Consider the following 27,202-nt stretch of genomic DNA (forward strand, 5'->3'; position numbering starts at 1 on the left):
AGTGGCCAGAGACTTTAATGCAGGGAAACTTAAATCAGTTCTACCAAATTTCTATCAACATGTTAAATGTGCAACCAGAGGGAAAAAAATTCTAGATCACCTGTACTCCACACACAGAGACGTGTACAAAGCTCTCCCTCGCCCTCCATTTGGTAAATCCAACCACAACTCTATCCTCCTGATTTCCGCTTACAAGCAAAAATTAATGCAGGAAGCACCAGTGACTCGGTCTATAAAAAAAGTGGTCAGATGAAGCAGATGCTAAAATACAGGACTGTTTTGCTAGCACAGACTGGAACATGTTCCGGGATTCTTCCGATGGCATTGAGGAGTACACCACATCAGTCACTGGCTTTATCAATAAGTGCATCGAGGACGTCGTCCCCACAGTGACTGTACGTACATACCACAACCAGAAGCCATGGATTACAGGTAACATTCGCACTGAGCTAAAGGGTAGCACTGCCGTTTTCAAGGTGCGGGACTCTAACCCGGAAGCTTATAAGAAATCCTGCTATGCCCTGCGACGAACCATCAAACAGGCAAAGCGACAATACAGGGCTAAGATTGAATCATACTACACCGGCTCCGACGCTCGTCTTATGTGGCAGGGCTTGCGACACGAGCCTACCAGACGAGCTAAATCACTTCTATGCTCGCTTTGAGGCAAGCAACACTGAGGCATGTATGAGAGCATCAGCTGTTCCGGACGACTGTGTGATCACGCTCTTTGTAGCTGACGAGAGTAAGACCTTTAAACAGGTCAACATTCACAAGGCTGCGGGGCCAGACATATTACCAGGACGTGTGCTCTGGGCATGTGCTGGCCAACTGGCAGGTGTCTTCACTGACATTTTCAACATGTCACTGATTGAGTCTGTAATACCAACATGTTTCAAGCAGACCCCCATAGTCCCTGTGCCCAAGAACACAAAGGCAACCTGCCTAAATGACTACAGACCCGTAGCACTCACGTCCGTAGCCATGACGTGCTTTGAAAGGCTGGTAATGGCTCACATCAACACCATTATCCCAGAAACCCTAGACCCACTCCAATTTGCATACCGCCCAAACAGATCCACAGATGATGCAAACTCTATTGCACTCCACACTGCCCTTTCCCACCTGGACAAAAGGAACACCTATGTTAGAATGCTATTCATTGACTACAGCTCAGCGTTCAACACCATAGTACCCTCAAAGCTCATCAATAAGCTAAGGATCCTGGGACTAAACACCTCCCTCTGCAACTGGATCCTGGACTTCCTGATGGGCCACCCCCAGGTGGTGAGGGTATGTAGCAACACATCTGCCACACTGATCCTCAACACGGGGGCCCCTCAGAGGAGCGTGCTCAGTCCCCTCCTGTACTCCCTGTTCACCCACGACTGCATGGCCAGGCACGACTCCAACACCATCATTAAGTTTGCAGACGACACAGCAGTGGTAGGCCTGATCACCGACAACGACGAGACAGCCTATAGGGAGGAGGTCAGAGACCTGGTCGGGTGGTGCCAGAATAACAACCTATCCCTCAACGTAACCAAGACTAAGGAGATGATTGTGGACTTCAGGAAAAGGAGGACCAAGCATTTTTCAGTCTTTTTACTGTTGTTTTTTTCTTTACTTACCTATTGTTCACCTAATACCTTTTTTGCACTATTGGTTAGAGCCTGTAAGTAAGCATTTCACTGTAAGGTCTACACCTGTTGTATTCGGCACATGTGACAAATAAACTTTGATTTGAGTTGACCTGTCTTGGTGATAAACACAGGCTTAGGAAACACATACAGGTGATCAGATCTGACAGTGTTTAACGTCTCCAGAACCACATCAACATGACCTACTGTAGCAATCTTCTGAGATGTGAAGCACGGCTGCTTACTGCCTAGTGCCCACCAGTCTCACTGGCTAGATGGGACTCTCAGCCTGGACCCGAGCAGACTGGCTAGATGGGACTCTCAGCCTGGACCCGAGCAGACTGGCTAGATGGGACTCTCAGCCAGGACCCGAGCAGACTGGCTAGATGGGACTCTCAGCCAGGACAAGTGTAGACTGGCAAGACGAGACTCTCAGACTGGCTAGATGGGACTCTCAGCCAGGACCAGTGCAGACTGGCTAGATGGTACTCTGACAGAAGTTCCCTTTTTCCTCACACACACAGCTCTACCGTCTGTCTCCATTAAACCAGGAGGTTGTGGTAACAGCCACCCAGTTCCTCTCTAATTGCCTCTGTTTTAATTAGAAGTGACCCTCTGCTCTCAGCGTTGCCAAGGCAACCTGTGCTGCTAGCTAGCCTCCTCTCCTCTCCACAGGTGTGGTTGAGTGTGATGTTGGATGACATGTGCCTTGCTAAACATAGAAATAGTCACCACACACAACCCACTCAGTGGAATGGCACCCAGAGTGGAACGGCAAAATGTCACACTTGCTGTGCTTCTCAGAAATGTCTGGAAATGAGAAATCCACTTAAAAATGTTTGAACTTTGTTTCTCAGTAGGTCTGTAGGCCAGAGTGGGGACATGGGTAGACCTGTAGGCCAGAGTGGGGACATGGGTAGACCTGTAGGCCAGAGTGGGGACATGGGTAGACCTGTAGGCCAGAGTGGGGACATGGGTAGACCTGTAGGCCAGAGTGGGGACATGGGTAGACCTGTAGGCCAGAGTGGGGACATGGGTAGACCTGTAGGCCAGAGTGGGGACATGGGTAGACCTGTAGGCCAGAGTGGGGACATGGGTAGACCTGTAGGCCAGAGTGGGGACATGGGTAGACCTGTAGTCCAGAGTGGGGACATGGGTAGGTCTGTAGTCCAGAGTGGGGACATGGGTAGGTCTGTAGTCCAGAGTGGGGACATGGGTAGGTCTGTAGTCCAGAGTGGGGACTTGGGTAGGTCTGTAGGCCAGAGTGGGGACATGGGTAGGTCTGTAGGCCAGAGTGGGGACATTGTTTCTAGACACCAGCTATATGCCTCCATCGCCGCCTCCCCTGGTTCTAATAACCATCTTCACTACAGTGCACCATCGCCGCCTCCCCCTGGTTCTAATAACCATCTTCACTACAGTGCACCATCGCCGCCTCCCCCTGGTTCTAATAACCATCTTCACTACAGTGCACCATCGCTGCCTCCCCATGGTTCTAATAACTATCTTCACTACAGTGCACCATCGCCGCCTCCTCCTGGTTCTAATAACCATCTTCACTACAGTGCACCATCGCTGCCTCCCCCTGGTTCTAATAACTATCTTCACTACAGTGCACCATCGCCGCCTCCCCCTGGTTCTAATAACCATCTTCACTACAGTGCACCGTCGCCGCCTCCCCCTGGTTCTAATAACCATCTTCACTACAGTGCACCATCGCTGCCTCCCCCTGGTTCTAATAACCATCTTCACTACAGTGCACCATCGCCGCCTCCTCCTGGTTCTAATAACCATCTTCACTACAGTGCACCATCGCCGCCTCCCCCTGGTTCTAATAACCATCTAGGTGTTATTGTAATAGAGAACGTGTTCTCAGTAATCAATATATGAATAATAAATAAATATAGAGGCACTATCTTGGCCAGGCTGTAATAATATATGCCGTGAGGCAGCAGGTAGCCTAGCGGTTAAGAGTGTTGGACCAGTAACAGAAAGGTCGCTGGTTCGAATCCTCGAGCCGGCAAGGTGGACAAATCTGCCGTTCTGTCCTTATCCCCAACAACTGCTGCCCCCCCCCCCCCCGGCACCACTCTGATTCAGAGGGTTAAATGAGGAAGACACATTTCAGTTGTACAACTGACTAGGACTCCCCTTTCAATGTTAGGACTGTTTTCCTCAACTGACTAGGTCTCCCCTTTCAACGTTAGGACTGTTTTCCTCAACTGACTAGGTCTCCCCTTTCAACGTTAGGACTGTTTTCCTCAACTGACTAGGTCTCCCCTTTCAACGTTAGGACTGTTTTCCTCAACTGACTAGGTCTCCCCTTTCAACGTTAGGACTGTTTTCCTCAACTGACTAGGTCTCCCCTTTCAACGTTACGACTGTTTTCCTCAACTGACTACGTATCCCCTATCCCATTTAGCAGATGCTTTTATCAAACCAGACTTAGTCGTGTGCATACATTTTTACGTATGGGAGGCTCCAGCGAAAATCGAACCAACGACTCTTGGCTTTGCAAGCGCCATGTGTTTTCAATCTACCTGGTTTAAATAAAGGTTTATACATTATTTAAATAGATCTGTGGTGAGTAAATGGTAAATAAATTAGACCTCTTTCTCTCGCTCGCTCTCTCTCACTTCGATTGGCTGATGATGCAGAGTGTAACCTCTGAGTCGAGGAGGAATGCAACGCACGCCAGATTTTTTAATTAGATTTTGATTACATGAACCTCCTGGCTGGCCACTTTATTACCTTGTGGAAATCATTAGAAAAGAGGGAGAAAGATCAATAGTGTAAATATGCTACTTTACCTTTTAAAACAACCTCTGTATAAAGAGCCACACTATACGAAGTTGATCAGATATGCAGCTTTGAAGGTCCCCAAGAACACAGTGGCCTTCATCATTATTAAATGGAAGTAGTTTGGAACCACCAAGACTCTTCCAGGGGCTGGCCGCCCGGCCAAATTGAGCAAATGGGGTAGAAGGGCCTTGGTCAGGGAGGTGACCAAGAACCCGATGGTCACTCTGACAGAGCTCCACAGTTCCTGAAGGACAACCATCTCTGCAGCACTCCATCAATCAGGCCTTTATGGCGGAGTGGTCAGACAGAAGCCAATCCTCAGTAAAAGGCACATGACAGCCCGCTTGGAGTTTGCCAAAAGGTACCTAAAGGAATCTGACCATGAGAAACAAGATTCTCTGTTCTGATGAAACCAAGATTGAATTCTTTGGCCTGAATGCCAAGTGTCACATCTGAAGGAAACCTGGCACCATCCCTACGGTGAAACATGGTGGTGATAGCATCATGCTGTGGGGATGTTTTTCAGTGGCAGGGACCTCAGACTGGGGCGAAGGTTCACCTTCCAACAGGACGACCCATAAGCACACAGCCATGACAATGCAGGAGTGTCTTCGGGACAAGTCTCAATGTCTGAGTGGCCCAGCCAGAGCCCAGACATCTCTGGAGAGACCTGAAAATATCTGTGCAGCGACGCTCCCCATCGAACATGACAGAGCTTGAGAGGATCTGCAGAGAAGAATGGGAGGAACTCCCCAAATACAGGTGTGCCAAGCTTGTAGCTTCATACCCAAGAAGACTCAAGGCTGTAATTGCTGACAAAGATGCTTCAACAAAGTACGGAGTGAAGGGTCTGAATACTTATAGAAATGTCATATTTCAGTGTTTTATTTTTTATAATATTTTTTTCAAAAAATGTAAAGACTTGTTTTTGCTTTGTCATTATGGGGTATTGTGTATAGATTGATGACGGGGGGAAAAAATGATATGATCCATTTTAGAATAAGGCTGTAACGTAACAATGTGGAGAAAGTCAAGGGGTCTGAGTACTTTCTGAATCCACTGTATGTAGGAGCTTCGTGGACTCTCTCTTGTTCTGTTTATACAACCCACACCTTCAGCAAAATATTTTCACTGACATGAGAAAAGATATTCCTAAATCTCTTCCTAGTTATTTTCCAATGAAGGCGTAACAAAATAGCGCTATCTTGTGTATTGGCTGGCTGGATGTTGGATAGTTATGGTGCTGCACACACACACACACACACACACACACACACACATCCCTGCTTATCACAAAGCTCATGAATTATTGACTCCTATTTACAGTCCATCCTTCTCCCCCCCCCCCCCTTATCAGCCCTGTCCCCATGGAAACAGTTCTCCGCTTCGTAGCTTAGGCTTTAGTTAGTCTTTCTTCCTGGCTGGATCCGCTTCTTCTATCTCTATCTCTCTGAGCAGAACTGTTCAATTGACTTAAGTGGCTGAAATGAGGACAGAATGTAGTAGCTACGGTATTGTACCAGGTTGTTGGCCTGGCAAACAGACCATCACACAGCTGTCAATTGGACATGTGTGTAGGCTAGTACTGGACACAGAGTTATATGTGACATATACACACACACTTGAAATAGCTTTTTAAATGATTTCCATTTAAGCTTGGGTTTTTGTTGGATTTCAATGGGGGTCGTGACCCTCATGAGTTGGACTTGACACCCCTTATCCTGTCTGGTCTGTCTGGTCTCTCTGTTCAGTTTAAGGGCTTTATTGGCATGGGAAACATATGTTAACATTGCCAAAGCAAGTGAAATAGATAATTAACAATTTACAGTAAACATATGTCTATATACAGTGTTGTAATGATGTACAAATGGTTAAAATACAGAAGGGAAAATAAATAAACTTAAATATGGGTTGTATTTACAATGGTGTTTGTTCTTCACTGGTTGCCCTTTTCTTGTGGCAACAGGTCACAAATCTTGTTGCTGTGATGGCACACTGTGGTATTTCACCCAGTAGATATGGGACTTTATCAAAATTGGGTTTGTGGATTTGTGTGATCTGAGGGAAATATGTCTCTCTAGTATGGTCATACATTTGGCAGGAGGTTAGGAAGTGCACCTCAGTTTCCACCTCTTTTTCTGCAACTGTGTACTCACTGTTTAGGGCAAAATAGCATTCTAGTTTGCTCTGTTTTTTTGTTAATTACTTGACACATTGAAAATGATCATCTTTTTGTTTTCTCATGATTTGGTTGGGTCTAATTGTGTTGATGTCCTGGGGCTCTGTGGGGTCTGTTTGTGTAAAGAGCCCCAGGACCAGCTTGTTTTCTATGGTGTCTCTATGGCCAGGCTGTGGTCACTGAGTCTGACCTTCCATGTTTTCTATGGTGTCTCTATGGTCAGGCTGTGGTCACTGAGTCTGACCTTCCATGTTTTCTATGGTGTCTCTATGGCCAGGCTGTGGTCACTGAGTCTGACCTTCCATGTTTTCTATGGTGTCTCTATGGCCAGGCTGTGGTCACTGAGTCTGACCTTCCATGTTTTCTATGGTGTCTCTATGGTCAGGCTGTGGTCACTGAGTCTGACCTTCCATGTTTTCTATGGTGTCTCTATGGCCAGGCTGTGGTCACTGAGTCTGACCTTCCATGTTTTCTATGGTGTCTCTATGGCCAGGCTGTGGTCACTGAGTCTGACCTTCCATGTTTTCTATGGTGTCTCTATGGTCAGGCTGTGGTCACTGAGTCTGACCTTCCATGTTTTCTATGGTGTCTCTATGGTCAGGCTATAGTCACTGAGTCTGACCTTCCATGTTTTCTATGGTGTCTCTATGGTCAGGCTATAGTCACTGAGTCTGACCTTCCATGTTTTCTATGGTGTCTCTATGGTCAGGCTATAGTCACTGAGTCTGACCTTCCATGTTTTCTATGGTGTCCTGTTTCTATGGTCAGGCTATAGTCACTGAGTCTGACCTTCCATGTTTTCTATGGTGTCCTGTCTCTATGGCCAGGCTGTGGTCACTGAGTCTGACCTTCCATGTTTTTCTATGGCATCCTGTCTCTATGGCCAGGCTATAGTCACTGAGTCTGACCTTCCATGTTTTCTATGGCATCCTGTCTCTATGGCCAGGCTGCGGTCACTGAGTCTGACCTTCCATGTTTTCTATGGCATCCTGTCTCTATGGCCAGGCTGCGGTCACTGAGTCTGACCTTCCATGTTTTCTATGGCATCCTGTCTCTATGGCCAGGCTGCAGTCACTGAGTCTGACCTTCCATGTTTTCTATGGCATCCTGTCTCTATGGCCAGGCTGCGGTCACTGAGTCTGACCTTCCATGTTTTCTATGGCATCCTGTCTCGATAGCCAGGCTGCGGTCACTGAGTCTGACCTTCCATGTTTTTCTATGGCATCCTGTCTCTATGGTCAGGCTATAGTCACTGAGTCTGACCTTCCATGTTTTCTATGGCATCCTGTCTCGATAGCCAGGCTGTGGTCACTGAGTCTTTACATTGTTAATGTCTTTCTTTGTTTAAATTCTTAGATTTTGACAAGGTATTTTGCTAATTTGATATCAGTCCCCTCCCTCTCTCTCTCTATAGTGTGTTATTGGTGTAGCAGTACCATGCGTAGTTAATGCAGTATTTCCATACTCTCCCTATCTGTCCTGTCCTGGTAGATTGATCTTGGCGTGCGGCCAACGGTCCGGCGTAGGGAGCCTGTTGGGGCGGAGGAGTGGAACACCAACATGGACCCTGAGGGACGCATGAGGAACATCTCACACCTCAAACAGACCATATTCAAAGGGGTAAGGAACACGTCAAATGTGGTGCCAGGAACCAACTAACGACAGTATGATGTAACATACTGAAACACCAGGAACCAACAAAATACAGCACAATATAACACACAAACACCAGGAACCAACAAAATACAGCAGGATATAACACACTGAAACACCAGGAACCAACTAAATACAGCATGATATAACACACTGAAACACCAGGAACCAACTAAATACAGCAGGATATAACACACTGAAACACCAGGAACCAACTAAATACAGCAGGATATAACACACTGAAACACCAGGAACCAACTAAATACAGCAGGATTATAACACACTGAAACACCAGGATATAACACACTGAAACACCAGGATTATAACACACTGAAACACCAGGAACCAACTAACGACAGTATGATGTAAAATACTGAAACACCAGGAACCAACAAAATACAGCAGGATATAACACACTGAAACACCAGGATTATAACACACTGAAACACCAGGATTATAACACACTGAAACACCAGGATTATAACACACTGAAACACCAGGAACCAACTAAATACAGCAGGATATAACACACTGAAACACCAGGAACCAACTAACGACAGTATGATGTAACACACTGAAACACCAGGAACCAACTAAATACAGCAGGATATAACACACTGAAACACCAGGAACCAACTAAATACAGCAGGATATAACACACTGAAACACCAGGATATAACACACTGAAACACCAGGAACCAACTAAATACAGCAGGATTATAACACACTGAAACACCAGGATATAACACACTGAAACACCAGGATTATAACACACTGAAACACCAGGAACCAACTAACGACAGTATGATGTAAAATACTGAAACACCAGGAACCAACAAAATACAGCAGGATATAACACACTGAAACACCAGGATTATAACACACTGAAACACCAGGATTATAACACACTGAAACACCAGGATTATAACACACTGAAACACCAGGAACCAACTAAATACAGCAGGATATAACACACTGAAACACCAGGAACCAACTAACGACAGTATGATGTAACACACTGAAACACCAGGAACCAACTAAATACAGCAGGATATAACACACTGAAACACCAGGAACCAACTAAATACAGCAGGATATAACACACTGAAACACCAGGAACCAACAAAATACAGCAGGATATAACACACTGAAACACCAGGAACCAACTAAATACAGCAGGATATAACACACTGAAACACCAGGAACCAACTAAATACAGCAGGATATAACACACTGAAACACCAGGAACCAACTAAATACAGCAGGATTATAACACACTGAAACACCAGGATATAACACACTGAAACACCAGGAACCAACTAAATACAGCAGGATATAACACACTGAAACACCAGGAACCAACTAAATACAGCATGATATAACACACTGAAACACCAGGAACCAACTAAATACAGCACAATATAACACACTGAAACACCAGGATATAACACATTGAAACACCAGGAACCAACTAACGACAGTATGATGTAAAATACTGAAACACCAGGAACCAACAAAATACAGCAGGATATAACACACTGAAACACCAGGATTATAACACACTGAAACACCAGGATTATAACACACTGAAACACCAGGAACCAACTAACGACAGTATGATGTAAAATACTGAAACACCAGGAACCAACAAAATACAGCACAATATAACACACTGAAACACCAGGATATAACACATTGAAACACCAGGAACCAACTAACGACAGTATGATGTAAAATACTGAAACACCAGGAACCAACAAAATACAGCAGGATATAACACACTGAAACACCAGGAACCAACTAAATACAGCATGATTATAACACACTGAAACACCAGGATTATAACACACTGAAACACCAGGATTATAACACACTGAAACACCAGGATTATAACACACTGAAACACCAGGATATAACACACTGAAACACCAGGAACCAACTAACGACAGTATGATGTAACACACTGAAACACCAGGAACCAACTAAATACAGCAGGATATAACACACTGAAACACCAGGAACCAACTAAATACAGCAGGATTATAACACACTGAAACACCAGGAACCAACTAAATACAGCAGGATATAACACACTGAAACACCAGGAACCAACTAAATACAGCAGGATATAACACACTGAAACACCAGGAACCAACTAACGACAGTATGATGTAACACACTGAAACACCAGGAACCAACTAAATACAGCAGGATATAACACACTGAAACACCAGGAACCAACTAAATACAGCAGGATATAACACACTGAAACACCAGGAACCAACAAAATACAGCAGGATATAACACACTGAAACACCAGGAACCAACTAAATACAGCAGGATATAACACACTGAAACACCAGGATTATAACACACTGAAACACCAGGATTATAACACACTGAAACACCAGGAACCAACTAAATACAGCAGGATTATAACACACTGAAACACCAGGATTATAACACACTGAAACACCAGGATTATAACACACTGAAACACCAGGAACCAACTAAATACAGCAGGATATAACACACTGAAACACCAGGAACCAACTAACGACAGTATGATGTAAAATACTGAAACACCAGGAACCAACTAAATACAGCAGGATATAACACACTGAAACACCAGGAACCAACTAAATACAGCAGGATATAACACACTGAAACACCAGGAACCAACTAAATACAGCAGGATATAACACACTGAAACACCAGGATTATAACACACTGAAACACCAGGAACCAACTAAATACAGCATGATTATAACACACTGAAACACCAGGAACCAACTAAATACAGCAGGATATAACACACTGAAACACCAGGATTATAACACACTGAAACACCAGGATTATAACACACTGAAACACCAGGATTATAACACACTGAAACACCAGGAACCAACTAAATACAGCAGGATATAACACACTGAAACACCAGGAACCAACTAAATACAGCAGGATATAACACACTGAAACACCAGGAACCAACTAAATACAGCAGGATATAACACACTGAAACACCAGGAACCAACTAAATACAGCAGGATATAACACACTGAAACACCAGGATTATAACACACTGAAACACCAGGAACCAACTAACGACAGTATGATATAACACACTGAAACACCAGGAACCAACTAAATACAGCAGGATATAACACACTGAAACACCAGGAACCAACAAAATACAGCATGATGTAACACACTGAAACACCAGGAACCAACTAAATACAGCAGGATATAACACACTGAAACACCAGGAACCAACTAAATACAGCAGGATATAACACACTGAAACACCAGGAACCAACTAAATACAGCAGGATATAACACACTGAAACACCAGGAACCAACTAAATACAGCAGGATATAACACACTGAAACACCAGGATATAACACATTGAAACACCAGGATATAACACACTGAAACACCAGGAACCAACTAAATACAGCAGGATATAACACACTGAAACACATGATCAAACGGGACAGTCTCTGTGTCTCACACACACACCACACACACGCCCTCTGCTGTTAATTAAGAGAGTAGCAACAGCACAAACCCATCAGTGCTTTTAATTCCTACATATACTGTTCATCCTTGACAGAGCTAGCTACAGTAGCTCATCCATACTGCATTGTGAGTATGGCCTTGAGCAGTGAGGCAGAACACTCATTAAAGGCAGTATCTGATGCCTCTCTGTAGTCTCTACATGACGGATATAAAAGTGGGGGTCAGCCGCTTTTCAGAGATTGTTTTGTCTCCCGACATCGCTCTCTCTCTGACGCAACAGTTGGAAGTCGAAGGCTGAGTTGAAACTGAAATAGCTCTGTTAGGCCTGTTTTTGTTTGTTACTTACTGTAGGACTGTGGAAATAAAAGCTGTTCGTCTCTCCTCTCTTACTTTCTCTCTCTCCCCCATCCCTCTTTCTGTCTCTCCTTCCCTCCTAGGGTCTGTGTCATGTGTTGAGGAAGGAGGGATGGAAGTTTCTACTGGGCTACTTCCCCTGGGAGAGCACCCAGGAGGAGAGGAGTCGTCTGACCAGGAGGAAAACGTAAGACACACTCCTACTCATTAGGAGACTGGGAGGAAAACGTCAGAGACACTCCTACTCATTAGGAGACTGGGAGGAAAACGTCAGAGACACTCCTACTCATTAGGAGACTGGGAGGAAAACGTCAGAGACACTCCTACTCATTAGGAGACTGGGAGGAAAACGTCAGAGACACTCCTACTCATTAGGAGACTGGGAGGAAAACGTCAGAGACACTCCTACTCATTAGGAGACTGGGAGGAAAACGTCAGAGACACTCCTACTCATTAGGAGACTGGGAGGAAAACGTCAGAGACACTCCTACTCATTAGGAGACTGGGAGGAAAACGTCAGAGACACTCCTACTCATTAGGAGACTGGGAGGAAAACGTCAGAGACACTCCTACTCATTAGGAGACTGGGAGGAAAACGTCAGAGACACTCCTACTCATTAGGAGACTGGGAGGAAAACGTCAGAGAGACACTCCTACTCATTAGGAGACTGGGAGGAAAACGTCAGAGAGAGACTCCTACTCATTAGGAGACTGGGAGGAAAACGTCAGAGACACTCCTACTCATTAGGAGACTGGGAGGAAAACGTCAGAGACACTCCTACTCATTAGGAGACTGGGAGGAAAACGTCAGAGACACTCCTACTCATTAGGAGACTGGGAGGAAAACGTCAGAGACACTCCTACTCATTAGGAGACCGGGCGCTCCTCCATGGTTGACACATGCTCTCTGTCAGATCTGCATCATAACAGCTCTGTTGATATAATACTAGGATAGGAAAACCCAACAACTCTCACTTCATGTTGTCTTTATGCTCGTAGAGAGATCCTCACAACGTTTTATGAATCAGTAAGCTTTACATTTACAAGTAATGTAACTTGTATTTAAGAATGGCTAATACATTTCAGTTTGAAAACAAATGTTTCTGTTCAGATGGCGTTGTGAGCACAGTATGAAGAGAGTACTAGTTCTCATAGCTCAGCACCCGGTTATGTTGAAAACCAGTTCAAGGGAAGTAAAGTGGTCCATACTATTCTGTTTAAACGCCACACAGTCAACACACCCTAAATGAGATTAGGGCTGGGAATTGTCAGAGACCTCAATACGATATGATCAAGATACTTATGTGCTGATTCTATATGTATTACGATTCGATATTTGCGATTTGATGTTCCAAACATATTGCTAACTAATTGTCTGCTGTAGAAAGACGATGAGAAAATTAGTTTTGATCAGTTATGGAAATAAGTGCTGAAAACATGTTGGGTCACTATTTAAAAGGTCCAATGCAACTGTTTTTTTTAAGTAGTCTGAGTGGGGAGGGGAAAACTGAAAACTTGCTGTTATTGGCAGAGAGGTTTGGAACTCTCTTTCTTATTGGTCTATTAACTAATTTAAGGCCAAAACTCCATCCCACCAAAACAGACGGAAATTTCAGGCGGTCTTTTCAAACAGCTCTTACGCGAAAATGTCTATCATTTTCACAATATTATTCCAACTTCATAGTGTGGGAATATATTTAAAAGACAGAAATCAAGATTTTGACTGCACTGGGCTTTTAAAAATAAGATGGGAGAACAAGCTATAGGATGAAAAAGACCAGTGTTTTGGCACAGGTAAAGCGAACTAGCGCTACCTAGCAAAATCAAGGTATCTATAATATGGTCCAAAGTAATATTGCGATATGTAACTATCTATTTCCCCCCCCCCCTATCACTAATGTCATATGTGAAATATTCCCCGTCGTCTCACTCCTTTACTTTCCTCTCTTCCCTCAGGGATGAGTACCTATTCCCTCTCTTCTCAGGGATGAGTACCTATTCCCTATCTTCTCAGGGATGAGTACCTATTCCCTCTCTTCTCATCCTCTCTTCTCATCCTCTTCCCTCAGGGATGAGTACCTATTCCCTCTCTTCTCAGGGATGAGTACCTATTCCCTATCTTCTCAGGGATGAGTACCTATTCCCTCTCTTCTCATCCTCTCTTCTCATCCTCTTCCCTCAGGGATGAGTACCTATTCCCTATCTTCTCAGGGATGAGTACCTATTCCCTCTCTTCTCATCCTCTCTTCTCATCCTCTATTCTCAGGGATGAGTACCTATTCCCTCTCTTCTCATCCTCTCTTCTCATCCTCTATTCTCAGGGATGAGTACCTATTCCCTATCTTCTCAGGGATGAGTACCTATTCCCTCTCTTCTCATCCTCTCTTCTCATCCTCTCTTCTCAGGGATGAGTTCTTATTCCCCCTCTCTTCTCATCCTCTTTCCTCAGGGATGAGTACCTATTCCCTCTCTTCTCATCCTCTCTTCTCATCCTCTCTTCTCAGGGATGAGTTCTTATTCCCCCTCTCTTTTCATCCTCTTTCCTCAGGGATGAGTACCTATTCCCTCTCTTCTCATCCTCTCTTCTCATCCTCTCTTCTCAGGGATGAGTTCTTATTCCCCCTCTCTTCTCATCCTCTTTCCTCAGGGATGAGTACTTCCGTATGAAGCTCCAGTGGAAGTCAGTGAGTGAGGAGCAGGAGAAACACAACAGCATGTTTAGAGACCACAGGAGTCTAATAGGTAATCACCATCATCATCACTTCTAACAGAATGTTAGTCAAGAGTCTAATTGGTAATCATCATCATCATCACTTCTAACAGAATGTTAGTCAGGAGTCTAATAGGTAATCACCATCATCATCATCACTTCTAACAGAATGTTAGTCAGGAGTCTAATAGGTAATCATCATCACTTCTAACAGAATGTTAGTCAGGAGTCTAATAGGTAATCATCATCATCACTTCTAACAGAATGTTAGTCAGGAGTCTAATAGGTAATCATCATCATCACTTCTAACAGAATGTTAGTCAGGAGTCTAATAGGTAATCATCATCATCACTTCTAACAGAATGTTAGTCAGGAGTCTAATAGGTAATCATCATCATCACTTCTAACAGAATGTTAGTCAGGAGTCTAATAGGTAATCACCATCATCACTTCTAACAGAATGTTAGTCAGGAGTCTAATAGGTAATCATCATCATCATCACTTCTAACAGAATGTTAGTCAGGAGTCTAATAGGTAATCACCATCATCATCACTTCTAACAGAATGTTAGTCAGGAGTCTAATTGGTAATCATCATCATCATCACTTCTAACAGAATGTTAGTCAGGAGTCTAATAGGTAATCACCATCATCATCATCACTTCTAACAGAATGTTAGTCAGGAGTCTAATAGGTAATCACCATCACTTCTAACAGAATGTTAGTCAGGAGTCTAATAGGTAATCATCATCATCACTTCTAACAGAATGTTAGTCAGGAGTCTAATAGGTAATCATCATCATCACTTCTAACAGAATGTTAGTCAGGAGTCTAATTGGTAATCATCATCATCATCACTTCTAACAGAATGTTAGTCAGGAGTCTAATAGGTAATCACCATCATCATCACTTCTAACAGAATGTTAGTCAGGAGTCTAATAGGTAATCACCATCATCATCACTTCTAACAGAATGTTAGTCAGGAGTCTAATTGGTAATCATCATCATCATCACTTCTAACAGAATGTTAGTCACGAGTCTAATAGGTAATCATCATCACTTCTAACAGAATGTTAGTCAGGAGTCTAATAGGTAATCATCATCATCATCACTTCTAACAGAATGTTAGTCAGGAGTCTAATAGGTAATCACCATCATCATCACTTCTAACAGAATGTTAGTCAGGAGTCTAATTGGTAATCATCATCATCATCACTTCTAACAGAATGTTAGTCAGGAGTCTAATAGGTAATCACCATCATCATCACTTCTAACAGAATGTTAGTCAGGAGTCTAATAGGTAATCATCATCACTTCTAACAGAATGTTAGTCAGGAGTCTAATAGGTAATCATCATCATCATCACTTCTAACAGAATGTTAGTCAGGAGTCTAATAGGTAATCATCATCACTTCTAACAGAATGTTAGTCAGGAGTCTAATAGGTAATCATCATCACCATCACTTCTAACAGAATGTTAGTCAGGAGTCTAATAGGTAATCATCATCATCACTTCTAACAGAATGTTAGTCAGGAGTCTAATTGGTAATCACCACCATCATCACTTCTAACAGAATGTTAGTCAGGAGTCTAATAGGTAATCATCATCACTTCTAACAGAATGTTAGTCAGGAGTCTAATAGGTAATCACCATCATCATCATCACTTCTAACAGAATGTTAGTCAGGAGTCTAATAGGTAATCATCATCATCATCACTTCTAACAGAATGTTAGTCAGGAGTCTAATAGGTAATCACCATCATCATCATCACTTCTAACAGAATGTTAGTCAGGAGTCTAATAGGTAATCACCACCATCATCACTTCTAACAGAATGTTAGTCAGGAGTCTAATAGGTAATCACCATCATCATCACTTCTAACAGAATGTTAGTCAGGAGTCTAATAGGTAATCACCATCATCATCACTTCTAACAGAATGTTAGTCAGGAGTCTAATTGGTAATCATCATCATCATCACTTCTAACAGAATGTTAGTCACGAGTCTAATAGGTAATCATCATCACTTCTAACAGAATGTTAGTCAGGAGTCTAATAGGTAATCATCATCATCATCACTTCTAACAGAATGTTAGTCAGGAGTCTAATAGGTAATCATCATCATCATCACTTCTAACAGAATGTTAGTCAGGAGTCTAATAGGTAATCATCATCATCATCACTTCTAACAGAATGTTAGTCAGGAGTCTAATAGGTAATCACCATCATCACTTCTAACAGAATGTTAGTCAGGAGTCTAATAGGTAATCATCATCATCATCACTTCTAACAGAATGTTAGTCAGGAGTCTAATAGGTAATCATCATCATCACTTCTAACAGAATGTTAGTCAGGAGTCTAATAGGTAATCACCATCATCATCATCACTTCTAACAGAATGTTAGTCAGGAGTCTAATAGGTAATCATCATCATCACTTCTAACAGAATGTTAGTCAGGAGTCTAATAGGTAATCATCATCATCATCACTTCTAACAGAATGTTAGTCAGGAGTCTAATAGGTAATCACCATCATCATCACTTCTAACAGAATGTTAGTCAGGAGTCTAATAGGTAATCATCATCATCATCACTTCTAACAGAATGTTAGTCAGGAGTCTAATAGGTAATCATCATCATCACTTCTAACAGAATGTTAGTCAGGAGTCTAATAGGTAATCATCACCATCATCATCACTTCTAACAGAATGTTAGTCAGGAGTCTAATAGGTAATCATCATCATCATCACTTCTAACAGAATGTTAGTCAGGAGTCTAATAGGTAATCACCATCATCATCACTTCTAACAGAATGTTAGGAGTCTAATAGGTAATCACCATCATCATCACTTCTAACAGAATGTTAGTCAGGAGTCTAATAGGTAATCATCATCATCACTTCTAACAGAATGTTAGGAGTCTAATAGGTAATCATCATCATCATCACTTCTAACAGAATGTTTGTCAGGAGTCTAATAGGTAATCATCATCATCACTTCTAACAGAATGTTAGGAGTCTAATAGGTAATCACCATCATCATCATCACTTCTAACAGAATGTTAGTCAGGAGTCTAATAGGTAATCATCATCACTTCTAACAGAATGTTAGTCAGGAGTCTAATAGGTAATCATCATCATCATCACTTCTAACAGAATGTTAGTCAGGAGTCTAATAGGTAATCATCATCATCATCACTTCTAACAGAATGTTAGTCAGGAGTCTAATAGGTAATCATCATCATCATCACTTCTAACAGAATGTTAGTCAGGAGTCTAATAGGTAATCATCATCATCATCACTTCTAACAGAATGTTAGTCAGGAGTCTAATAGGTAATCATCATCATCATCACTTCTAACAGAATGTTAGTCAGGAGTCTAATAGGTAATCATCATCATCATCACTTCTAACAGAATGTTAGTCAGGAGTCTAATAGGTAATCATCATCACTTCTAACAGAATGTTAGTCAGGAGTCTAATAGGTAATCATCATCATCATCACTTCTAACAGAATGTTAGGAGTCTAATAGGTAATCATCATCATCATCACTTCTAACAGAATGTTAGTCAGGAGTCTAATAGGTCATCACCATCATCATCATCACTTCTAACAGAATGTTAGTCACCAGATAATAGCCTGGCGGTTAGACCAGCAGCCAAAAGGCTTTCATCCCGTGTAACATATCCTGTCATTGTGCCCTTGATCAAGGGACTTAACCCCCCACGATTCCTCTTCATCCAGGGGCGCTGCTGCTGACCCTTGGGCTCTGTCTGGGGGGGGGGGCTCTGTCTGTGGGGGGGCTCTGTCTGTGGGTTGTTGGGGAAGCCAGAAGCCAGTTTTCCCTTCTAACCGATGGACAACAGTTGTATTCTATTTGATTCTATTGGTCTGACAGTAGGATGGTTATGTGGTTTGAACAACGGGCGCTGTGACAAACAGGAGACCTTTCCAATATGTTAATGAGTTAGACTCCTTGTTCCAACAGCCTCAGTCAGCAACTTAACTTCCCCCCCCAGCCAGGGAAGAACAAAAGTTGTCCACATTTGTCTGGGTCTCACCCCAAACTGCTCAGCAAAACCATTTGAAACAAAGTGTGACACCATTCCTAGTTTAGCTACTTGAAGACTGAGCTGGGCCTGGAATCAATCTGGCTCCCATCGGATCAACCCCATGTTTTATTTATTCAATATTCCATCAGCATCGTCAGCCTGTAGAACCCAGCCCCATGTTGCGTCCCAAATGACATCTTATACCCTAGATATAGTGCACTACTTTTGTCCTGAGCCCTATGTGCACTAAATGGGGAGTAGGTTGTCATTTGGGACAGGGCCCATGTCAGCCAGGTAATGGGATCTCATCTCCTCCTGATCGTTGAGGAATGATCCATACTGGATCTGGCTGGCTCCTCAATGGACTTGGCATTTCTGTTCTCTCTGTCTCTTTATTCTCTCTATCCCTCTCTGAGTCTGTCCCCCCCCTCCCCTTCTATTCAAAGGATTGAAATGAGGCTGCGGTTGTAACAGGGTTAGAGTTGTGTGCTCTCTGTAAATGTCAACTGAAATGAATATGGAAATGAGAGGCGGCTGGCACGGAGCAATGCTGAACTGTTGAAGTGCTGCTGGTTTCATTTCTGATTTCAACTCCTGGTAGTAAACTTTTTGTCTAAGGACAATCAGGCAGACAAGATGTGTGGTGAAGTCAGGGCCTGTATTCATAAAGTGTCTCTGAGTTGGAGTTACTGATCTATGATCAGGTTCCTTCTGTCCATGTCATCTGACTCATTATGTTCTTTATGAATACTGGTGGCTGTTAGTTCCCTCTACAGAGAAAGACCCTCCTACTCTTTATGAATACTGGTGGCTGTTAGTTCCCTCTACAGAGAAAGACCCTCCTACTCTTTATGAATACTGGTGGCTGTTAGTTCACTCTACAGAGAAAGACCCTCCTACTATTTATGAATACTGACCCTGGTGGCTGTTAGTTCCCTCAACAGAGAAAGACCCTCCTACTCTTTATGAATACTGGTGGCTGTTAGTTCCCTCAACAGAGAAAGACCCTCCTACTCTTTATGAATACTGGTGGCTGTTAGTTCCCTCTACAGAGAAAGACCCTCCTACTCTTTATGAATACTGGTGGCTGTTAGTTCCCTCTACAGAGAAAGACCCTCCTACTCTTTATGAATACTGGTGGCTGTTAGTTCCCTCTACAGAGAAAGACCCTCCTACTCTTTATGAATACTGACCCTGGTGGCTGTTAGTTCCCTCTACAGAGAAAGACCCTCCTACTCTTTATGAATACTGACCCTGGTGGCTGTTAGTTCCCTCTACAGAGAAAGACCCTCCTACTCTTTATGAATACTGACCCTGGTGGCTGTTAGTTCACTCTACAGAGAAAGACCCTCCTACTCTTTATGAATACTGGTGGCTGTTAGTTCACTCTACAGAGAAAGACCCTCCTACTCTTTATGAATACTGGTGGCTGTTAGTTCCCTCTACAGAGAAAGACCCTCCTACTCTTTATGAATACTGACCCTGGTGGCTGTTAGTTCCCTCTACAGAGAAAGACCCTCCTACTCTTTATGAATACTGGTGGCTGTTAGTTCCCTCTACAGAGAAAGACCCTCCTACTCTTTATGAATACTGACCCTGGTGGCTGTTAGTTCCCTCTACAGAGAAAGACCCTCCTACTTTTTATGAATACTGGTGGCTGTTAGTTCCCTCTACAGAGAAAGACCCTCCTACTCTTTATGAATACTGACCCTGGTGGCTGTTAGTTCCCTCTACAGAGAAAGACCCTCCTACTCTTTATGAATACTGACCCTGGTGGCTGTTAGTTCCCTCAACAGAGAAAGACCCTCCTACTCTTTATGAATACTGGTGGCTGTTAGTTCCCTCTACAGAGAAAGACCCTCCTACTCTTTATGAATACTGACCCTGGTGGCTGTTAGTTCCCTCAACAGAGAAAGACCCTCCTACTCTTTATGAATACTGGTGGCTGTTAGTTCCCTCTACAGAGAAAGACCCTCCTACTCTTTATGAATACTGACCCTGGTGGCTGTTAGTTCCCTCTACAGAGAAAGACCCTCCTACTCTTTATGAATACTGGTGGCTGTTAGTTCCCTCTACAGAGAAAGACCCTCCTACTCTTTATGAATACTGGTGGCTGTTAGTTCCCTCTACAGAGAAAGACCCTCCTACTCTTTATGAATACTGGTGGCTGTTAGTTCCCTCTACAGAGAAAGACCCTCCTACTCTTTATGAATACTGGTGGCTGTTAGTTCCCTCTACAGAGAAAGACCCTCCTACTCTTTATGAATACTGGTGGCTGTTAGTTCCCTCTACAGAGAAAGACCCTCCTACTCTTTATGAATACTGACCCTGGTGGCTGTTAGTTCCCTCTACAGAGAAAGACCCTCCTACTCTTTATGAATACTGGTGGCTGTTAGTTCCCTCTACAGAGAAAGACCCTCCTACTCTTTATGAATACTGACCCTGGTGGCTGTTAGTTCCCTCTACAGAGAAAGACCCTCCTACTCTTTATGAATACTGGTGGCTGTTAGTTCCCTCAACAGAGAAAGACCCTCCTACTCTTTATGAATACTGGTGGCTGTTAGTTCCCTCTACAGAGAAAGACCCTCCTACTCTTTATGAATACTGGTGGCTGTTAGTTCACTCTACAGAGAAAGACCCTCCTACTCTTTATGAATACTGGTGGCTGTTAGTTCCCTCTACAGAGAAAGACCCTCCTACTCTTTATGAATACTGGTGGCTGTTAGTTCCCTCTACAGAGAAAGACCCTCCTACTCTTTATGAATACTGACCCTGGTGGCTGTTAGTTCACTCTACAGAGAAAGACCCTCCTACTCTTTATGAATACTGACCCTGGTGGCTGTTAGTTCCCTCTACAGAGAAAGACCCTCCTACTCTTTATGAATACTGGTGGCTGTTAGTTCCCTCTACAGAGAAAGACCCTCCTACTCTTTATGAATACTGACCCTGGTGGCTGTTAGTTCCCTCTACAGAGAAAGACCCTCCTACTCTTTATGAATACTGACCCTGGTGGCTGTTAGTTCCCTCTACAGAGAAAGACCCTCCTACTCTTTATGAATACTGACCCTGGTGGCTGTTAGTTCCCTCTACAGAGAAAGACCCTCCTACTCTTTATGAATACTGACCCTGGTGGCTGTTAGTTCCCTCTACAGAGAAAGACCCTCCTACTCTTTATGAATACTGACCCTGGTGGCTGTTAGTTCCCTCTACAGAGAAAGACCCTCCTACTCTTTATGAATACTGGTGGCTGTTAGTTCCCTCTACAGAGAAAGACCCTCCTACTCTTTATGAATACTGACCCTGGTGGCTGTTAGTTCCCTCTACAGAGAAAGACCCTCCTACTCTTTATGAATACTGACCCTGGTGGCTCTTAGTTCACTCTACAGAGAAAGAAGTAAACAGGACAGAAACTTTGTCTGAAGACTGTCGGTCAGTCAGTCACGATGGATTGAGTAAATTCTACATCTATATATTTAGTCTGTTATTGTCTAGAGTCAAATGTAGTCAAATCCTCTACATGCAAATGTATTTGGTGAATAAAGGAGATTCTGATTCTAAGGTCTCTGACTGTGTTGATTTCCTCCACAGAGAAAGACGTGAACAGGACAGATAGGACCAACACTTTCTATGAAGGACCAGACAACCCAGGACTGATTCTGCTGCACGATGTCCTCATGACCTACTGCATGTATGACTTTGACCTGGGTAAGACCACGCTTGTCATACTGAATGACTTTGACCTGGGTAAGACCATGCTTGTCATACTGAATGACTTTGACCTGGGTAAGACCACACTTGTCATACTGAATGACTTTGACCTGGGTAAGACCACGCTTGTCATACTGAATGACTTTGACCTGGGTAAGACCACGCTTGTCATACTGAATGACTTTGACCTGGGTAAGACCACACTTGTCATACTGAATGACTTTGACCTGGGTAAGACCACGCTTGTCATACTGAATGACTTTGACCTGGGTAAGACCACGCTTGTCATACTGAATGACTTTGACCTGGGTAAGACCACGCTTGTCATACTGAATGACTTTGACCTGGGTAAGACCATGCTTGTCATACTGAATGACTTTGACCTGGGTAAGACCATGCTTGTCATACTGAATGACTTTGACCTGGGTAAGACCACGCTTGTCATACTGAATGACTTTGACCTGGGTAAGACCACGCTTGTCATACTGAATGACTTTGACCTGGGTAAGACCACGCTTGTCATACTGAATGACTTTGACCTGGGTAAGACCACGCTTGTCATACTGAATGACTTTGACCTGGGTAAGACCATGCTTGTCATACTGAATGACTTTGACCTGGGTAAGACCATGCTTGTCATACTGAATGACTTTGACCTGGGTAAGACCATGCTTGTCATACTGAATGACTTTGACCTGGGTAAGACCACGCTTGTCATACTGAATGACTTTGACCTGGGTAAGACCACGCTTGTCATACTGAATGACTTTGACCTGGGTAAGACCACGCTTGTCATACTGAATGACTTTGACCTGGGTAAGACCACGCTTGTCATACTGAATGACTTTGACCTGGGTAAGACCATGCTTGTCATACTGAATGACTTTGACCTGGGTAAGACCACACTTGTCATACAGCACCAGACATGATCAGTGGAGGCTGCTGAGGGGAGGAGGGCTCATAATAATGGCTGGAACGGAGTGAATGGAATGGCATCAAACACACGGAAACCATGGAAACCATGTTTGATGTATTTGATACCATTCCACTGATTCCGCTCCAGTCATTACCACAAGCCAGTCCTCCCTAATTAAGATGCCACCAACCTCCTGGGGTCAAGATTGTGTTGGTATGAAAGCTCTCCAGAACTGTTTCAAATCCTCTCTCTGTCACCACCAGGCTTTGACTGACTGACTGACTAAACCAGGTTGTTTTCTCTCTGTCACCAGGCTATGTCCAGGGTATGAGTGACCTGCTGTCTCCGATTCTCTATGTGATGGAGAACGAGGTGGACGCCTTCTGGTGCTTTGTCTCCTTCATGGACCAGATGGTGAGACTGACAACATAGAACTAGATATACTAGGACAGACATAATGTAATAAGACCATAGAAATAGGCTAGATAAACTAGCAGGGACATAACCTTCTAGTGCTCTGTCTCCTTCATGGACCAGATGGGTAAAACTGAGAACATCTGAATTATTAGAACATACTTAACATACAAATATAATTACTAGAATGGACAAAGCCCCTCACACCAAAGCAAATTAAATGAGGATGTCCATTCTAGTCATCCCATATCTGTGGGTGAGACCTTCACTGACCTCTGTGTAGGTATATGACAGCACAGTTCTTCCTGTTTAACGAGAGAGGGAGGCCAACTAGGTAAGTGTTGGTAGAGGGTGACCTGATTACCTGACCACGCTGGGTTCCCATGGTGCATTTCACAAAGGATGCATCCAAGACCACTCTCTCACAGCCTCCACCAATAGCTGAGCAGAGCCCTCACGCTTTTTGATGTCACTCCAGCTCTATGATTTGTGTTCTGAATTTGTTTTTTTCTGTCTTATTATCCAACCTATTACAACACCATCCAGCTTCCTGTCTGTTCTATTACAACACCATCCAGCTTCCTGTCTGTTCTGTTACAACACCATCCAGCTTTCTGTCTGTTCTGTTACAACACCATCCAGCTTCCTGTCTGTTCTATTACAACACCATCCAGCTTCCTGTCTGTTCTGTTACAACACCATCCAGCTTTCTGTCTGTTCTATTACAACACCGTCCAGCTTCCTGTCTGTTCTATTACAACACCATCCAGCTTTCTGTCTGTTCTGTTACAACACCATCCAGCTTCCTGTCTGTTCTATTACAACACCATCCAGCTTCCTGTCTGTTCTGTTACAACACCATCCAGCTTCCTGTCTGTTCTATTACAACACCGTCCAGCTTCCTGTCTGTTCTGTTACAACACCGTCCAGCTTCCTGTCTGTTCTATTACAACACCGTCCAGCTTCCTGTCTGTTCTGTTACAACACCGTCCAGCTTCCTGTCTGTTCTGTTACAACACCATCCAGCTTCCTGTCTGTTCTGTTACAACACCATCCAGCTTCCTGTCTGTTCTATTACAACACCATCCAGCTTCCTGTCTGTTCTGTTACAACACCGTCCAGCTTCCTGTCTGTTCTATTACAACACCGTCCAGCTTCCTGTCTGTTCTGTTACAACACCATCCAGCTTTCTGTCTGTTCTGTTACAACACCATCCAGCTTCCTGTCTGTTCTGTTACAATACCATCCAGCTTCCTGTCTGTTCTGTTACAACACCGTCCAGCTTCCTGTCTGTTCTCTGTTACAACACCGTCCAGCTTCCTGTCTGTTCTCTGTTACAACACCGTCCAGCTTCCCGTCTGTTCTCTGTTACAACACCGTCCAGCTTCCTGTCTGTTCTCTGTTACAACACCGTCCAGCTTTCTGTCTGTTCTGTTACAACACCGTCCAGCTTCCTGTCTGTTCTGTTACAACACCGTCCAGCTTCCTGTCTGTTCTGTTACAACACCGTCCAGCTTTCTGTCTGTTCTGTTACAACACCATCCAGCTTCCTGTCTGTTCTGTTACAATACCATCCAGCTTCCTGTCTGTTCTGTTACAACACCGTCCAGCTTCCTGTCTGTTCTCTGTTACAACACCGTCCAGCTTCCTGTCTGTTCTCTGTTACAACACCGTCCAGCTTCCCGTCTGTTCTCTGTTACAACACCGTCCAGCTTCCTGTCTGTTCTCTGTTACAACACCGTCCAGCTTTCTGTCTGTTTCCTCTATTCTTTCCTCCACATAGCTGCTGAAGTCATTTAAAGGGGATTTCGTGTTCATTAACCATTCATAGCTTTATAGATACTGTAGCCCAGGGCTGGTCTACCCTGTTAAACAGCCACACACACACACAGGTTAGGGTAAACAGCAATCATGATATTATTACTCGGCTGAGTGGTCTTGTACCTGACAGGCCCTTGTTATTCAAAGGAAACCCAAAGACCATGTCATCTCCAGCACTGTCGCTGTCATCCCACCCATTAACACATAAAACATGGCTACATCAGGATTATTGATTTAAACACCTGCCAGATAGCAACTTGTTAGTGAGGAAGGTAAAAGGAAAGCTGGTGATTGAGGAGTAGAGAGCATCAATATGCTGTTATGTGGCTGGCTGAATGACTGGCTGAATGGCTGGCTGGCCGACTGTCATCAATTTTTTCTTCTTTAAAAGCATCCCTAGTTCATCTGTCTGTATTACTGTATAAACTCTATATACAGCAGTATGTGGACACCCCTTCACATCAGTGGATTCGGTTATTTCAGCCACCCCCGTTTCTGACAGGTGTATAAAATTGAGCACACAGCCATGCAATCTCCATAAACAAACATTGGCAGTAGAATGGCCTTACTGAAGAGCTCAGTGACTTTCAATGTGGCACCTTCATAGGATGACACCTTTCCAACATGTCAGTTCGTCAAATTTCTGCCCTGCTAGAGCTGCCCCGGTCATCTTTAAGTGCTGTTATTGTGAAGTGGAAATGTCTAGGTGCAACAACGGCTCAGCATGCAAAGTGGTAGGCTACACAAGCTCACAGAATGGGACCGCGGAGTGCTGAAGCGTGTAAAAATTGTCTGTCCTCGGTTGCAACACTCACTACCGACTTCCAGACTGCCTCTGGAAGAAACGTCAGCACAAGAACTGATCTTCAGGAGCTTCATGAAATTGGTTTCCATGGCAGAGCAGCCACACACAAGCCTAAGATCACCATGTGCAATGCCAAGCGTTTGCTGGAATGGTGTAAAGCTCACCGCCATTGGACTCTGGAGCAGTGGAAACGCATTCTCTGGAGTGAGGAATCACGCTTCATCTGGCAGTCCGACGGACGAATCTGGGTTAGGCGGATGCCAAGATATCACTACCTGTCCCATGCGTAGTGCCAACTGCAAAGTGTGGAAGAGGAGGAATAATGGTCTGGGGCTGTTTTTCTTGGTTTCGACGAGGCTCCTTAGTTCCAGCGAAGGGGAATCTAATGCTACAGCATACAATGACATTCTAGAGGCCTTCCCTGTAGCTCAGTTGGTAGAGCATGGTGTTTGCAACACCAGGGTTGTGGGTTCGATTCCCACGGGGGGCCAGCACAGAAAAAAAAAAAACATGTATGAAATGTATGCATTCACTACTGTAAGTCGCTCTGGATAAGAGCGTCTGCTAAATGACTCAAATGTAAAATGCAAATGTAGACGATTCTGTGCTTCCAACTTTGTGGCAACAG

General features: G+C 43.8%; 1 protein-coding gene across 1 annotated transcript in view; it reads left to right on the top strand.

Annotated features, from left to right (window-relative positions):
• Window positions 1–27,202, top strand: part of LOC106594572 (TBC1 domain family member 15) — a 68,787-nt gene that overhangs the window by 27,180 nt on the left and 14,405 nt on the right. Inside the window, exons 8-12 of the mRNA XM_082964248.1 lie at window positions 8,113–8,241; window positions 12,235–12,338; window positions 14,799–14,893; window positions 22,499–22,615; window positions 23,848–23,948. Of these exons, the coding sequence (XP_082820374.1) occupies window positions 8,113–8,241; window positions 12,235–12,338; window positions 14,799–14,893; window positions 22,499–22,615; window positions 23,848–23,948 (546 nt within the window). The remainder of the gene's footprint in view (window positions 1–8,112; window positions 8,242–12,234; window positions 12,339–14,798; window positions 14,894–22,498; window positions 22,616–23,847; window positions 23,949–27,202) is intronic.

The sequence above is a fragment of the Salmo salar genome, chromosome 17, assembly GCF_965601325.2.
Source record: "Salmo salar chromosome 17, fSalSal1, whole genome shotgun sequence".
Classification (NCBI taxonomy): Eukaryota; Metazoa; Chordata; class Actinopteri; order Salmoniformes; family Salmonidae; genus Salmo; species Salmo salar.